Source organism: Solanum stenotomum, chromosome 11 (genome assembly GCF_019186545.1).
Source record: "Solanum stenotomum isolate F172 chromosome 11, ASM1918654v1, whole genome shotgun sequence".
Lineage (NCBI taxonomy): Eukaryota > Viridiplantae > Streptophyta > Magnoliopsida > Solanales > Solanaceae > Solanum > Solanum stenotomum.
Genome location: NC_064292.1, coordinates 38,511,849 through 38,529,407, shown reverse-complemented (window position 1 = coordinate 38,529,407; position 17,559 = coordinate 38,511,849). Strand labels below are relative to the sequence as shown.

The 17,559-nt window shown below is 38.1% G+C and overlaps 1 protein-coding gene across 1 annotated transcript; it reads left to right on the top strand.

Moving 5' to 3' along the window:
* Positions 1–13,510: 13,510 nt before the first annotated feature.
* Positions 13,511–14,387, top strand: LOC125845324 (proteinase inhibitor type-2 TR8-like). The gene is made up of 2 exons (XM_049524808.1): positions 13,511–13,657; positions 13,809–14,387. The coding sequence occupies exons 1-2, from the start codon at positions 13,621–13,623 to the stop codon at positions 14,228–14,230; spliced, it is 459 nt and encodes a 152-aa protein (XP_049380765.1). The 5' UTR covers positions 13,511–13,620; the 3' UTR covers positions 14,231–14,387.
* The last annotated feature ends 3,172 nt before the right edge of the window (positions 14,388–17,559 follow it).

The window sequence follows — 17,559 nt, the reverse complement described above, 5'->3', positions numbered from 1 at the left end:
AATCAATAAACAACTGCCTAAGCATGCTCAATCTCACGAGGGGAAAGCCATAGCCTACCTGAAAGCCGATCACGCGTGCTCCAACTCACGGTACCAGAGCTTTTCCCCTCCAAACGGTCTCCAAATGCTTCTCCACTATCAAAAGGTTAATCACCTCGTCATTACGAATATTTGACACTAAAATTATATTTTTCGGAGACGGACCCAAAATTGGATCTAAAACGGGATTGTGGGACCCACAACTGGAATCCCAAAAATGAATCCGTGAAAACGTCCCAAATACCTTACTAAACTAATACCCCAAAATTTAGCACAAAAAGATGCCTAAAACATAGCAAATCATCCCCAACAATTAAAATCATTAATAAGTCTTGACTTACGACTTGGCTGCCCCTTGATCACCAAATTCTGGAAAAACGAGACCCTTCCAACCCAAACAGATTATACCACGACGATCCTTGCGAAAAACAATACAAGTTAGCCTCAAGAATGACTCAAAACGGACCTAAGATGATCAAGATCTAACCTTCCAAAGTTCAACAAAAATTCATTCCGAAAATCACTCTAGCAGTAGCTAAATTCGATTCCTTACCTCAAACGAAGCCTCCCCTCGCGTTTCTGAGCTCACCTCTAGATTTCCCACGAAATTCTCTTGAAATTAGCCTTTTTAATCACCTAATTTGAGCTTAAAATGGAGGAGATATCTATGTTTGAAGATGAGGAAAAAGAATAGACGAAAATTGTCCTAAAATTTGGAAATTTCCAGATTTCAACACGTTGCCACGTGGCGTCGCGTGGCTCTGCCACGTCACCACCGCGTTAGAATTCAACAACTCTTCAACCTTAAATTTTGATGTTCCGAACTCGTTCGGAGTTGGAAAAACACAAACCATATAAGGAATCTGATTGGAAATGATATTTCGGACTCAACGGTGAAGTTGGAATTTCCATTGGAGATCGCTTCAATGAAAAGTGGGTCTCACACCCAGTATCGTTTTGAGCCAGATTCCACAACGGGCATCTAAAGCCTCGGGAAGTGAACAAAGAGTCGTTCTAGACCAAAATTGATATTTCGAAGCTAACCTAGCTGTCAGAATTTTCATCTAAGCCTGTCTTCCTAGAAGGTTGACCAAAGTCAACTTTTCAAGTTATAAAATCTCCAAAATAGGGAAACGGGCCTAAAACCCAAACGAATGACCAGGCGACTGAACAGTCAGTGCTAGCAAGTCATGAATGACTTGGGGTCGCTACAGGAACACTCTAAATGATGGAATGAATGCTTTAATTTAAAAATGACCTGGAGGGTCATTACAATATACACTACTAACAGAACTTTCATCCGCAAAAGTAAGAGTCAAGAAGTACTTGAAGGCTCAAATAAGCCGGGGAACTGCGCCCGCATCTTATGCTCGGTCTCCCAGGTAGCCTCCTCAACGGGACAATGTCTCCNTCAGTGCTAGCAAGTCATGAATGACTTGGGGTCGCTACAGGAACACTCTAAATGATGGAATGAATGCTTTAATTTAAAAATGACCTGGAGGGTCATTACAATATACACTACTAACAGAACTTTCGTCCGCAAAAGTAAGAGTCAAGAAGTACCTGAAGGCTCAAATAAGCCGGGGAAGTGCGCCCACATCTTATGCTCGGTCTCCCAGGTAGCCTCCTCAACGGAACAATGTCTCCAATGGACCTTAAGCACAGGAATGGCTCTGGAACGCAACCGTCTGACATCTTTGGCCAAAATAGCAACTGGCTCCTCAATGTATCTCAAACTGTCATCCAAGTCAACTGCATCATACTGAATCACATGGGACTTATCTGGAACATACCGGCGCAACATCAAAACATGAAAAACTAGGTGAATAGCTGAAAAGGCTGGGAGCAAAGCTAACTCATATGCGACCTCCCCAACTGTCCTCAATATCTCAAAAAGACCTATATACCTGGGGCTAAGCTTGCCCTGCCTCCCAAATCTCATTACACCCTTCATGGGCGACACACAGAGGAATACTCTATCACGAATAGTAAATTTCAACGGTCGACGCCTACGGTCTGCATAACTCTGATGTCTACTCTGGATCTTGAATCACCCTCACATGATTTAAAGCCTCTCGCATCAAGTCTGTACCGCGCTGCCTGGGCTCTGTAGACTCAAACCAACCAACTGGAGAGTGACAACGCCTACCATATAAGGCCTCGAATGGGGCCATCTGAATACTCGAGTGATAGTTGTTGTTGTACGCAAACTCTACCAAAGGCAAATACTGGTCCCACTGACCCCCAAAATCCATAACACAAGCCCGCAACATATCCTCAAGAACCTGAATCGTGCGCTCCAACTGACCATCAGTCTGCGGGTGGAAAGCTTTGCTAAGGTTAACACGGGTACCCAACTCATCCTGGAAGGTCCTCTAGAAGCTAGATGTGAACTGTGGGCCCCGGTCTGAGATGATGGAAACAGGCACACCATGAAGACGAACCACCTCTCGAATGTAGATACGGGCTAACCTCTCAGCACTGTAGGAAGTATGGATAGGAATGAAGTGTGCTGACTTGGTCAATCGATCCACGATGACCCAAATACTATCAAGACCACATGAAGTGCGGGGTAATCCTACAACGAAGTCCATAGTGATCCTCTCCCATTTCCACTCAGGAATAGGTAATCTCTGAAACTCGCCACCAGGCCTCAAATGCTCGGCCTTAACCTGCTAGCAACTCAAGCAACGCGATACATAATCCGCAATATCTCTCCTCATGCTACTCCACCAGTAGTGCTGTCTCAATTCTCGATACATCTTAGCTGTGCCCAGATGAATAGAATATTTGGAGTCATGGGCCTCGGTAAGAATCATCTGAATCAAACCCCAACTCTTGGAACACAAAGTCGATCACCAAATCTTAAAACCCCATCTAAATCTAAGGTAGCCAGGCCAGTGTCACTTCCCAAAACTCGATCTCGAAGTGCCACTAAGTCCTCATCCTAAAACTGACGGCTGCGAATCCGATCCAGCAAAGATGACTGAGCATCCACATAAGCTAGTACACACCGGGAATCAGAGATATCAAGTCGTATCATCCAGTTAGCTAAGGACTGGATGTCCAAAGCTAATGGTCGCTCCGTAGTAGAAAGAAAGGCTAGACTACCCATACTCACTGCCTTCCGACTCAAGGCGTCCTCTACTACATTCGCCTTGCCCGGATGGTATAGAATAGAGAGGTCATAGTCCTTCAAGAGCTCAATCCAACGGCGCTGTCTTGAATTAAGATCCCTTTGGCTCATAATATACTGAAGGCTATTGTGATCAGTATAGATCTCGCATCGAACTCCATACAGGTAATGCCTCCAAATCTTAAGCACAAATACTATCGCCGCCAACTCTAAGTCATGAGTGGGGTAGTTGCGCTCGTGCGACTTAAGCTGCCTTGACGCATAAGCAATAACGCGGCCCTGCTGCATCAGTACACAACCCAAACCAATGCCGGATGCGTCACAATAAACAATAAACCCCTCGCCCTCAACTGGAAAAGTCTATATATGAGCGGTGGTAAGCAACTCTTTAAGCCTTAGAAAGCTCCTCTCACACTCCTCCGACCACACAAACAGAACATCCTGGCGAATCAACCGAGTCAAAGGCACTGCTATAATAGAAAATCCCTCAACAAAATGCCTATAGTAGCCTGCTAATCCAACGAAGCTACGAATCTTAGTCACAGAGGTGGGCCTGGCCCAATCACGAATGGCCTCAATCTTAGCGGGATTTACCATAATGTCATCCTTAGACACCATGTGCCCCAAAAATGCTACGGACTCAAGCCAAAACTCGCACTTTGAGAACTTGGCATAAAGTCGCTGGCCTCTCAATGTCTGGAGCACTATCCTCAAATGCTTCTCATGCTCCTCCCGGCTCCGCGAGTATACTAGAATGTCATCTATGAAGACTATGACAAACGAATCCAAGTACGACCTAAACACCCTAGTCATTAAGTCCATGAACGCGGCAAGGGCGTTAGTCAACCCAAAAGACATCACTAGGAACTCATAGTGGCCGTAACGAGTCCTAAATGCAGTTTTAGGGACGTCCGCTGCCCTAATCCTCAACTGGTGGTAGCCGAATCTTAAATCAATCTTAGAAAATACCACGGCACCCTGAAGTTGGTCAAATAGATCATCAATCCTAGGCATGGGGTAACGGTTCTTCACCGTCACTTTGTTCAACTACCTGTAGTCGATGCACAATCGCATAGTACCATCCTTCTTCTTCACGAAGAGGACTGGGGCACCCCAAGGCGATACACTAGGCCGAATGAATCCCTTATCGAAGAGATCCTGAATCTGAACACTGATCTCCTTGAGCTCTACGGGGGCCATACGGTACGGTGGTATAGAAATGGGCTTAGTGCCCGGCTCTACTTCAATAGAAAAGTCAATGTCACTATCAGGAGGGAGACCAGGCAGATCGGCAGGAAACACATCTGTAAACTCTCGAACAATAGGTACTGAATCAACGGTAGGACCCTCCCTACTAACATCTCTAACATAAGCTAAATAAGCTAAACACCCGCTAGCCATCAACCTTTGGGCCCGAACAAAAGATATCACCCCAACTGGCGTGCAACTACAAGAGCCCTGCCACACCACTGGTGGAATACCAGGCATGGCTAAAGTAACGGTCTTGGCATAGCAATCAAAGACCGCATGGTGGGGGGATAACCAATCCATACCCAAAATCAAATCAAAATCCACCATGTCAAGCAAAATGAGATCAACCCTAGTGTCTCGCCTCTGAATAGTCACCACACAGGATCTAAATACCTGATCCACTACTAAAGAATCACCTACCGGGGTCGAAACACACAACGGCTCAACCAATAGCTTTGGGCTCATACTCAATCGAGGAGCACAATAAACAGATATATAAGAATAAGTAGAGCCTGGATCAAATAAGGCGGATGCGGGCTGATGTCGTAATAACACTGTACCTGTGATCACATCGTCTGAGGTCTCAGCATCTGCTCTAGCTGGAGCTGCATAAAAGTGGGCTTGGGCTCCCCTACCCTATGCATCGGCTCTGCCCCCTAACCTGCCTTCTCGAGGACCACCCCGTATACCCTGGTGACCACCCCTACGGTCCTGTCCCTGGCCTCCGCCTCTAGCTGGAGGTGCTTTCTATCTGTCTATGGAACGGGTAAGGCTAACCTGCGATGGGGACACTCGCGGGCCTAATGATCTAACTCCCCACACTTATAGCACCCCTGGGATTGTCGACTGAGCGTTGGAAGTCGGCTACCCCGGCCAGAAGAACCCATCTGTGAACTACCTCGGCCCCGACTAGGACCGGCACTAAAATCAATATGGCGGTTCTGATCACCCTCCGATGACTGGAGAGATGCCTGGAAGGGGCGACTAGACAGAGCCGAGTGAAACCTCTGTTGAGATCTATCATAAGACTCTCGGGGTCTGAAACGGCGCCTATCATGGCTATCCTTCTGTCTAGCTCTCTTGCCGCTGCCCCCTTGGGCCTCGCGACGGAGCTGCTCAATAGTGCGGACATGGTCCACTACATCCAGAAATGAGTGGCCCGCTGAGACTAAAGACTGAGTCTCAATCCGCAACTGTAGTCTCAAACCACGAACAAAACAACGAACTATCTCCTCCTCAGTAGGTAATATCATGGCGGCATGCCTGGAAAACTTGTGGAATCGGGCCTCATACTCTAATACTGTCATGGAACCCTGCTTTAATCGAGCAAACTGATATTTGAGCTGATCTTTGATGCTTCTGGGAATAAATCGGGCCAAGAAGGCCTCTGAAAAATCAATCCATGTGACCGGTGGAGACCCAGCTGGCCTGGTCTCTAAGTATGTACGACACCACTGCCTGGTGGGGATGTCTAACTGGTAAGCAGTGAAGTCTGTTCCTCTCGACTCCACTAAACCTAAAGTCGGTAGCCGCTCGCAGCAAGTAAGTAAAAACTCGTGGGCATCCTCACCCACAGCCCCAAAAAACCTCGGCGGTGATAGTCTAAGGAACACCCTGAGCATCTTCTGCTCCCGAAGTGGCATGACGCCCTCCAAATCGTCAGGCTGAACAACCAGTGCCGCTGGTGCAGGCTGGCCCTGCGGTACTGGAGCGGTTGGAGCTGAAGCTTGCTGCATACCGCCAATGGCAGCAAGTATCTGTACGAGCATCACTTGTATACCTGGAGCTGCCACAAGCTTGGGCGGTGGCTAGGCTGGTCCTGGGCCCATCGGTTGCTGCTGTGCTGGAGCTGCTGGTGGCTCTATCACCGGCTCCAGAGTTTGCTCTCGGTCCTGGGCTGGTACTGTAGCTCTGGCACGACCTCGAGGTCGGCCTCTACCCCTAGCTAGGGCACCACCACGCGTGCGAGCCATCCCTGTAAAAGAGTGGAACAAGTAAGATTTTCAGAAACCGATAAGACACACAATGCACAACAGTGATACAAAAGCGACACGTTCCTAAAGACTTCCTGTAGCCTCCCGAAGACAAGTAACAGACGTCTCCGTACCGATCTGCAGGACTCTACTAGACGTTAGCTCTGTACAAGTGAAACCGACGAACCTGGGGCTCTGATACCAATTTGTCACGACCCAATTTCTCAGGTCATAATGGCACCTACTATATGACCCACCAGTAGGCAAGCCGACCCATATCCCGAAACTCGAAGTAATGGGATGTTAAGGTAGAAAACCAACCAATCAACCTAAAATAGTAATAAATATAACAAGAACATGCAATGAACGGGTGGAATCGACTAGACATATATACACAAAATGAATTCCTCCCAAAACCTCGAAGTCACAAGTACAGAGCTGCTAACAAAAGTACAAGTCCTAAAAGTGGACTACAGAAACAAGCTGTCTAAAAAGGCAAAAGACAAGCAAAAGTAAGTACATAAGGAGACAGGCAAATCCAGGACGTTATGTGCTCACCATTGCCTCCGATCACGACTGCAGCTGGCTCGAATCAACGTTGGTAGCTAGTACTCGGACCTGCATCACGAAAATAGATGCAGAGTGTAGTATAAGTACCAAAACAACAGGTACCCAGTAGGTATCAGGCCGACTGAGCAAGATAAGCAAAAGTAAACTGAAATGAGAATAAAGGGTCACAATTAAGGGCAAAAGAGTAGTAAATGTGGGTATGTACACGAGCGTACAGGCAACAAAGACAAGGAATCTAACTAACTCCGCCGGGCTCCCATAAACCCGACGAGTACGCTCGTGCACAATAACAGAAACCACCTGCACAGACCCCCATAAGCCCGGCAGATGCACTGGCAGTTGAAGTAAAAGAATGGAGCTAGAAGGTCTATCACAATATTACCAATTTCTGGACTTAAACTGAACCATTCCCAATTATATTCCAAGATCTCATTACGTCCCAGACTTTAATCGGAATATCTCCAACCTCCAAAACCTCAACCTACATATGAGAGTAATCAAAAACTAAACTGAAGCTTCAGTAAGGAATTGGGAATGCACCGCGTGCAAGCTGGACCACGGACTCGAACCAGGTACTATAGCTAATGAGTCAACCTATATGGGCTGGACCACGGACTCGAACCGGGTGCTGTAGCCAAAGGTTGGGCACGGGTGGGCTAGACCACGGACTCGAACCGGGTACTATAGCCAAAATCAGATCACAGGTAAGCTAAACCACGGACTCGAACCGGGTGCTATAGCTAAGAATCAATATCCAACCATGCGTCGCGGGAAATATCACCAAACCGATAACCATAAATAATCATTTCAGTACGACCCTCATATACCCCAAATCGCTGAGGAAGTATCCAAAAGTGAGTAAGCTAGACCATGGACTTTAACCGGGTATCTGTAGCCAATAGAAAAACAAGGCATTATGGATACAAGGTCATAAGCTGAGTTACCGCCTAACTAAGGCTCAGACTATCAGACTCAAGTCTGCTATACCAGTCTAGAAGGAGCTGACGTCCGAAACGACGTCGGAAAATGTTCTACTGCCCAACGACATCCGAAACCTCGCAAGTGTATGACAACACTAGTCTAAGCCTAGACTAAGGTCAAACATACTTCAAATCAATATTATCATATACACCACAAGGTATGGATGTTCAATAATATCAAGAGCCATGCTTTCATAATCCACCAATTTCCTGAAATAAAGTCTAAGGCAGGAATTACAGAAATTTAGCATGCTCGACACCCGAACCCCTCCATACTCAAGAAAATCGATAAACAATTGCCTAAACATTCTAAATCTCACGAGGGGAAAGCCATAGCCTACCTGAAAGCTGATCACGAGTGCTCCAACTCATGGTACCGGAGCATTTCCCCTCCGAACGGTCTCCAAATGCTTCCTCATTATCAAAAGGTTAATCACCTCGTCATTACGAATATGTTGACACAAAAATTATATTTTTCGGAGACAGACCCAAAATTGGGTCTAAAACGGGATTGTGGGACCCACAATTGGAATCCCAAAAACGAATCCGTGAAAACGTCCCAAATACCTTACTAAACTAATACCCCAAAATTTAGCACAAAAAGATGCCTAAAACATAGCAAATCATCCCCAACAATTAAAATCATTAATAAGTCTTGACTTACGACTTGGCAGCCCCTTAATCACAAAATTCTGGAAAAACGAGACCCTTCCAACCCAAACAGATTATACCACGACGATCCTTGCAAAAAAATCTACAATTTAGCCTCAAGAATGACTCAAAACGGACCTAAGATGATCAAGTCTAACCTTCCAAAGTTCAACAAAAATTCATTCCGAAAATCACTCTAGAAGTGGCTAAATTCGATTCCTTACCTCAAACAAAGCCTCCCCTCACGTTTCTGAGCTCACCTCTAGATTTCCCACGAAATTCTCTTGAAATTGGCCTTTTGAATCACCTAATTTGAGCTTAAAATGGAGAAGATATCTATGTTTGAAGATGAGGAAAAAGAATGGACGAAAATTGTCCTTAAATCTGGAAATTTCCAGATTTCAACACGCTGCCACGTGGCGTCACGTGGCTCTGCCACGTCACCACCGCGTTAGGATTCAACAACTCTTCAAACTTAAATTTTGATGTTTCGGACTCGTTCGGAGTCGGAAAAACATAAACCATATAAGGAATCTGATTGGAAATGATATTTCAGACTCAACGGTGAAGTTGGAATTTCCATTGGAGATCGCTTCAATGAAAAGTGGGTCCCACACCCAGTATCGTTTTGAGCCAGATTCCACAATGGGCATCTAAAGCCTCGGGAAGTGAACAAAGGGTCGTTCTTGACCAAAATTGATATTCTGAAGCTAACCTAGCTGTCAGAATTTTCATCTGAGCACGTTTTCCAAAAAGGTTGACCAAAGTCAACTTTTCAAGTTATAAAATCTCCAAAACAGGGAAACGGGCCTAAAACCCAAACGAACGACCAGGCAACCGAGCAGTCAGTGCCAGCAAGTCATAAATGACTTGGAGTCACTACAGGAACGCTCTAAACGATGGAATGAATGCTTTAATTTAAAAATGACCTGGAGGGTCATTACATTTATTAAATATCAAATTGACGGATAAGATTGCGCCACGTGTTCGTATTTAGTCTTCTGTTAGAGTGAAGGGCATATATGTCCTAGTTTTTAGACAGCAAGAACACAAATGTCCCAACAATATTATGGAGGATATATGGATAACATTTACAATTGTTGGAAGGTGTATTTGTGGAAAATTCTAAAAAAATCAAATAGACCAATTTTGCAATTTCTGGAAATTTTCAAACAGCCATGTTCTTCATATTTTGTTACAAATTGAACACCAAATTCATACCAAATATATAGAATTCTTAGCCATTTAACTTGTAAGTTCAACCACAAGTTCACAACCCATACCCAATGAACCCCAATCACAATTTTTAATTAATTTTACAAATTCACAAGACTCATTTGTTATTATTCTTCAAGCTTTTTGAAGCTTGTTAATGAAGTTTTAAAATTTTCAACACTCATCATCACCCTTCACATTAACTCATATCCATATCTCCGCTTTCGAACTATCGTAAATGGTATGCAGATACCCTTTGTTATACTTTTGGGACATTGGTGCTCCTACTGTCCAAAAAATAGAGCATATATACTCTTTATACAAACGGACATACACGTTTTATAATCTTATCTATCAACTTGACATTTATTAAATATTGGATCGACGGATAAGATTGCCCCACGCGTCCCTATTTAGTCTTCAGTTAGAGTGAAAGACATATATGTTCTAGTTTTTGGACGGTAGAGATAAGGCTGGGCACCGGAACGGGTTGTACCGGTACCGTTCCGGTTCGTTCCGGTCCGGTAGTATTCGGGACGGGATGGGATACACTGAACCGGTACACGGAACGGAATAATATCATGATTTGGTACCGGTATACCGGTACCGGTTCATTCCGGTTCCGATTCGATACCGGTCCGGTCCCGGTAAATCATTTTTAATTAAAATAAAAAATAATATTTTTGTCATTATTTACTTTTATTAGCATTTCTTTTTTGTTTATTTAATTTTTTAAAATTACAAACTTAAGTTATTTAACTTACAAGTTATAAGTATAACTTAATAGCTTAATAACTTATAAACTTTAAAAGATTCAAATCTTTAAAACTTATAACATAACTACATAAGCTCAAAAGCTTTAAAAAAAACTTTATTAAACTTAACTTACAAACTTATATACGTAAAAATTTAAAAAAATATCTTTAAAATAAACTTAAGTAAAATTATTATAAATTTTAAAACTCAAATACTATAAACTAATATAACTTAGAAAAATAAAAAAAAAAAACATTCGTATTTTCGTAATTCAAAATAACTCAAAAAAAATAATTATTTTTTGAAATAGCTATATGTGCCGTCCCGTTTATCCCATCCCGTTCCGTTTCGGTCCGTTCCGGTCCGTCCCGGTTCTATCCCGGTATATAGTGGGACGGGACGGGACGGAACTGAGCCTCCATCCCGGTAGTTCCGGTCCGGTTCATCCCGGTACCGGTCAACAACCCGGTCAAACCGTCCCATTCCGGTCCGGTACCGGTTCGTTCCGATCCGGTCGTCCCATTTCGGTCCGGTGCCCAGCCTTAGGTAGAGACACAAATGTCCCAAAAGTATGATGGATGGTATTTGCATAATATTTACGATAATTTAGGATATATTTGTGGAAAAATCTAAAAAATCAAATAGACCAATTTTGCAATTTCTGGAAAATTTCAAATAGCTATATTCTTCATATTTGATCTCAAATTGAGCACCAAATATGCAGAATCCTTAGCCATTTAACTTGTAAGTTCAACCACAAGTTCACAACCCAAACCCAATGAACCCCAATCACAATTTTTAATTAATTGTACAGATTCACAAGACTCATTTGTTATTCTTCAAAATTTTTGAAGCTTGTTAATGGAGTTTTAAAATTTTAAACACTCACCATCACCCTTCACATTAACTCATATCCACATCTCCGCTTTGAAACAACTAACACAAATAATTATCTTAATTCTTTTAAAACCCAAAAAACAAAGAATTTAGAAGGAGTGATTGTGGGGTTGGGGCAACACGAAGGGGTTGGACTAACTGATTTACCTCAAAAGAGAAGTATAGTCTGGAGAAGAAGAAGAGAAGGAGAAGTGTGGGTATGGTGGGTTATTTCAATGATGAAGAAACGAGAGGGCCAGAGAAATAAAGAAAGTTGGGGGCTGGGGGTGGAGGAGAGAGGGCTGGTGGAGAAGAAGTAAGTTGGGGTTGGGGGGTGGGGGGGGGGGAGAGGGATGGTTGAAGAACTTTACCTTTTAAAAAATATTGATTTTTTAAATATGAACTATTATTTTTACTTGCTTTAAACTCATGTAATCACATACTTTTCCAATCCATCAATATTAATGTAACATAAGTTCGGTTACTGATCAAAGAGGTTTAAAATATTGTGTTCTAATGAATTTAAGGGTTCAGTTGACAAAGTAATAAATAAGAGGATTCAACTAATAAATGAAGCCAAGTATAGAAGTATCTCAGGTCATTCTTTTTTTTTTTTTTTGAATAATGGAGTTGACTAATAGAGATGAAATAACTGAATTGGTGATCTATATATATAGAAGTTTTTCTCTATTCATTTTTTTGATTTAGTGGGTTGGTCAATTTTGGGCTAACATATTTAGTCTTTATAATTTCCTTTTGTACTTTTTTGTTTAAGACCTTTGTTTATTACATCGTGATAATAAAATGGCTCACAAGGCCATAACTATTTTTTTAAAATAAAATAAAATAAAATATAAGACAAAATTTTGTGAAATTTGAAATTAATTTTAGGTTAGAGTATTTAATTAATGAATTAGGATTAGTATTTTCTTCTTCTCCTTTTTCTTCGCCTTTTCCTTCCTTTTTAAGCTTTGTACCTGTGTTTTTCTCTCCTTATAAATTATACTATTGGGGGGTTTCCCTTTTTTTTTTCTTGTCTCCTACTCTTTGAAAGATTAGGATAAAATAATGTAAAATAATTTGCATTAACTAACTAGTTTTAGACAAAAAAAATATCTATATTAAAATAAAGAGATTAAGTAATATACTCTGTCAGTGTAACTCTATTTTACACTATCAAAGCCTATAGTCAATGGCACTAGTCGGTTTCTTTTTCTTTTTCATTTTTTTCCTATTTATTTTAATATTTTAAACACTAAGGTGAAGAAACTCATTCATCAAAAATTACAGAAATGGTATGTCATTTTTTCAAGTTCAAAACTAATATACATACTTTGGGAGAAACATTTGATCATATTTCTAGTGATGTAAGAAAATTCATACGATTGTACAATTTAATTTTATCTTCTCAGTAATTTTGATTAAAAGCAAAGTCAATGAAAGAGGAGATCATATTGAATTAAACTTGTATATCGTATACATCTCTATATCTCAAATAGAAAAATATAATGAATAAATAATTATCATGTAGAATGATGTTGAAGATATATTGCTTCCGATTGTTTTAATGGTGTAGATAGTTATTTCAATGGTGTACTTTACTTAAATTAAAGAGAGTTATCCTAAAATTGAGAATTAAATCAAGGATGGAAGTCTTCCTATTGGAGTGTAAGTTGTCTTATAAATACTTTTTATTCTTAATCTTTTTCTTCTTCACAATCGTCATTATCTATAGCCGTGACTAGGCTCTCAAGTTCTTAAAAATTCATAATTCAATTATTTTTCGAAGTTTCCAACATTCGTAACTCTTAATTATATTTTTTTACCAACGTTTACATCCACCATAAATTCTCTCTCCATTAATGCCAATAAATCAACATTAAAATATCTCAATAAATTACGATATTTGTAAATAATTTTACATAACACATTTCACCTAATTTCAAAAAGACATTGAGCAATATCTTATCCTTTTTTATGGGGAACCAACAAGAGAATGCCACGTACGTATCTAATTAATGTGAGTGCATTATTTGAAGGTAACATAGTCATTCATTTTTGACGTGTTTGTACTATTAGCTCTCTCATCTGCTATAAGTAGGTGGAGAGGATACACCTTCCTTACTCAAAAAAAAGTAAATCAAATCAAAGTAAGAGTTGAAATATTGAGAATATGGCTATTCACAAAGTTGCTCTCCTCCTTGTATTTGGTAAGATTTTTCTTATTCTTCTTCTTTCTTTTCACTTAATCACTTTTACAATCTAGCTAATATTTTAAGATATATTTTTTTGGCTGCTATTTTATCGAATTAATTGTTGCTACATAATTAACTTGGTTATATATGTTGTACAAACAAACAGGAATGATTCTTCTTGCAAGCAATTTCGAACATGCAGACGCCAAAGAATGTGACCCTCGAATTGACTTTGGGATTTGCCCATATTTAGGAACCAAAAAAGTTGATGGAATATGCATCAATTGTTGTTCGGGTTACAAAGAATGTAAATATTTCAGTAAAGATTACACTTTTATTTGTGATGGAGAATCTGATAGTTGGGAAAGCAGGAAGGCTTGCACAAAAGAATGTGACCGTCGAATTGACATTGGAATTTGCGCAACAGATTTAACTAAAACTGTTAATGGACTATGCACCACCTGTTCTGCAGGTAAAAAAGGATGTAAATATTTCAATAACAATGGAACTTATATTTGTGATGGAGAATCTGAATGGCTAAGTGAAGGAGAAAATGATCTCCAGAAAAGCAATGTTGCTATTTCTTAATCTATGTATTAAATTAAAGCACATTGATGTGTAATATGTGCTATGTAATATGTAACATGGTAGTGGACCTTTACCATGGCTTGTGTGCTACTTAAGTATGTTTTTATTATTTAATAATAAATGGAACACTAGTTTGTTCTAGTTTTAATTTAGAGTATATATTTTCCATTTTATATACTTCTCTCTTATTTCCAGCTTCTCGATCTTCCATACATTATTTACTTTACCTTTAGTTTAAAATAATTACACATATTACTACTTTTAGTATTTATACAATATATTTTAAAAAATTTAATCAAATACATAAATTCCTTACTTTTGTGTATGGATGATCATTCACAAAATCGGATGATTTTTGTTAAAGGTGTAAAGTTCAATTTTAACAAAATTACAAATTAGGTTTTACATTGTTTGATTTTTGTTGTTTTTCAAACTACTTTAATGGCTGACCACTCACAAAATTGAATGATTCTTGTTAAAGGTAACAATAATATACCAAATCAAACACCTTTTATTTGTTTGTTTTCAGTCATGAACTTGTTATTGCAGGGTCTGAGTACTCTTCATCCACCAACATTCAAGTCGAGAATAGATCTAAGTATAGGAACGCCGTAATCAAAATGAAAGAATTACGTCATGTTTTACTTAGCAGAACATATACACCATTACACCCATATACACATCAAGTGCAACAATACGGATATACATTATTTGTCTGAGATATATGCTATAAAACTAAGATACATGATAAAAATGTCATTACTCTTACATCTAATTTCATTACTATATAGAAGATATACATTATATATGTTTCTGAGATACAATGATAACAACAATAAGATACATGTCAACAAAATGATTAATTGTAAATCTAAGATCATTAATCTTAAAAAGATAAATGCGAAGAAGATGAAATTTACGATTAGAGAATTATTATGGTTATATGATTTCGTTATTATTGAAAAATTTGTTAGAGTTAATACGGAAAGGATGTTGTAAATCCATATGATTTGATAATGACTTTGATGATTGTATTTACAATAAAAAAGAAATTAGAGAAAATGTAAATTAATTATTTGACAACACGTGTTTTATTTAACTTTGAAATTGACGTCTCGCACGCCGTCAAAGAACACCATATCCACAAAAATATGATCCTGACAAATATCACATGAATAAATACTTTTAAAATATTAGAAAAGATACATTAATGTTAATATGAAAACAAAATTCTTTACGTACTAAACTTGAGTGTAAAAGAAAGGGAGAAATAAATTTCACCTCAATACTTCAATAATTGACCTCTATCTCTCCTTAAAGTTGTTATTAAATTATTTACATGATCAAAATTTGAGTTTTTTTTTTTAAAAAAAAAGAACCAAATTTACCAAGGTGAAAGAAACATTTTGGGAAGCATATGGTCCTACGAATATGAAAACAATGATAATAGTTTAAAATATTAGGAAATATACCTATTTTACTACGTACAATTAATTTTAAATGTTATTTGCCCCTTTAAATTTTGTGGTGCCCACTCTTATTTAATCGGTTATTGATCAAAATTAATTTAACTGATGTTTTAATTATCAAAACAAAATTGAACCAAACATGCTTTATATTTATCTGTTTCGGTTCGATATGATTAGGTTATTAGTTTTTAACCATATACAAAAGAAATTTAAAAAATTCATTCAAAAGATGGAAGAAATAATAGTTCATTCAAAACATAAAAAATAGTTAGAATGACTAACATTATCGAAATTTCAATCACTAAATTTACTAGTGAATAAAACTTCTAAATTCACCATTTTGGCCTAGAAGAAAGAAACAGTGACATTCCTAGTCCCGCCAAAATTATCATAGACATTCATATACATGAAACCAGTAAGATAAATGTTCTCGTATTTGACATTTTTTCTTTCATAAATAAATTATAATAAATTTTGATGAAAGCATATATAAGATATTTAAAATTATTTATAAAAATAACATATCATGCATGTATAATAATAAAATATATGTATATAATTATTGGACGATTATTTCTTCGATTTTTTTTTAACAAAACTAAATACTATTTATTTTTAAATCTAAAATCAAAATCAAAATCAAACCAAAAAATAAATAATTTGATTTGATTTTTCAATTTGAATTGATTTTTGTCCGAATCGTGAACCTTCCTAAAGACCATGAATTTGTAGGACCCCATCTTTTTGTCAATGTATAAGGCGTCTACTTCAGAATATGACTCAACTAATAAACGTATGAATAAACGTATGACCCATTAATGTTTCTTTCACCTAATTAATTTGTGCTCAATTTATTTCTTCCTTTCTTTTCACCCACTCTTTTTTTCTTCGTTTTTTGTTACTTCAAAGGAGTCTAATAACCAAACTTTTCTTTGTAATTGTAACGAAGCTATTAAAGCAGTTGTTGTTTGCAACAAATTTTAAAGTGACAGAAAATAAATTACAATAACAAAACTTATATAATATATTTAAAATTGTTTATAAAAATAACATATTATGCATGTATAATAATAAAATATATGTATATAATTATTGGACGATTATTTATTTGGGATTTTTTTAACAAAACTAAATACTATTTATTTTTAAAATCTAAAATCAAACTCAAACCAATAAATAAATAATTTGATTTGATTTTTCAATTTAAATTGATTTTTATCCAAATTGTGAACCTTCCTAAAGACCATGAATTTGTAGGACCCATCTTTTTGTCAATGTATAAGGCGTCTACTTCAGAATATGACTCAATAATAAGCGTATGGCCCATTAATGTTTCTTTCACCTAAATAATTTGTGCTCAATTTATTTCTTCCTTTCTTTTCACCCACTCTTTTTTTCTTCGTTTTTTGCTACTTCAAAGGAGTCTAATAACCAAACTTTTCTTTGTAATTGTAACGAAGCTTTTAAAGCAGTTGTTTTAAGCCTTTTAAAATAGAAAGTTCCAAATATTTTTATTGTATTTTGTTTTCATATTATAAAATTATGAATAAAAGATACTAAAGTTATTTTCTTTTGAATTATTATAGGAGTTAATGACTTATTCAGAAAAATAATCCAAAATTTATAATAAAAATGTAATATATGAAAATGAATCATTTGATAATGACTTTGATAGTTGTATTTACAAACAAAAATTAGAAAAAATGTAAAGTTTTGCCTTTTAAATATTGCTTTAAAACCTAAATTGTTAAATCACCATTATAAAGGCCAAATCAATATCTCATTTAGTCATTCTTATCTTAAAAAGTAATGGTGAACTCGTCGACTTTATCGTGTTGAGAGTTTAAATTTATCTATGCA

Excerpts from the sequence above, each read along its gene's own strand:
- LOC125845324 (XM_049524808.1), top strand. The coding sequence starts at position 13,621 with ATGGCTATTCACAAAGTTGCTCTCCTCCTTGTATTTG. Across the intron at positions 13,658-13,808 it reads TGCTCTCCTCCTTGTATTTG|GAATGATTCTTCTTGCAAGC; the intron begins GTAAGATTTTTC and ends ACAAACAAACAG.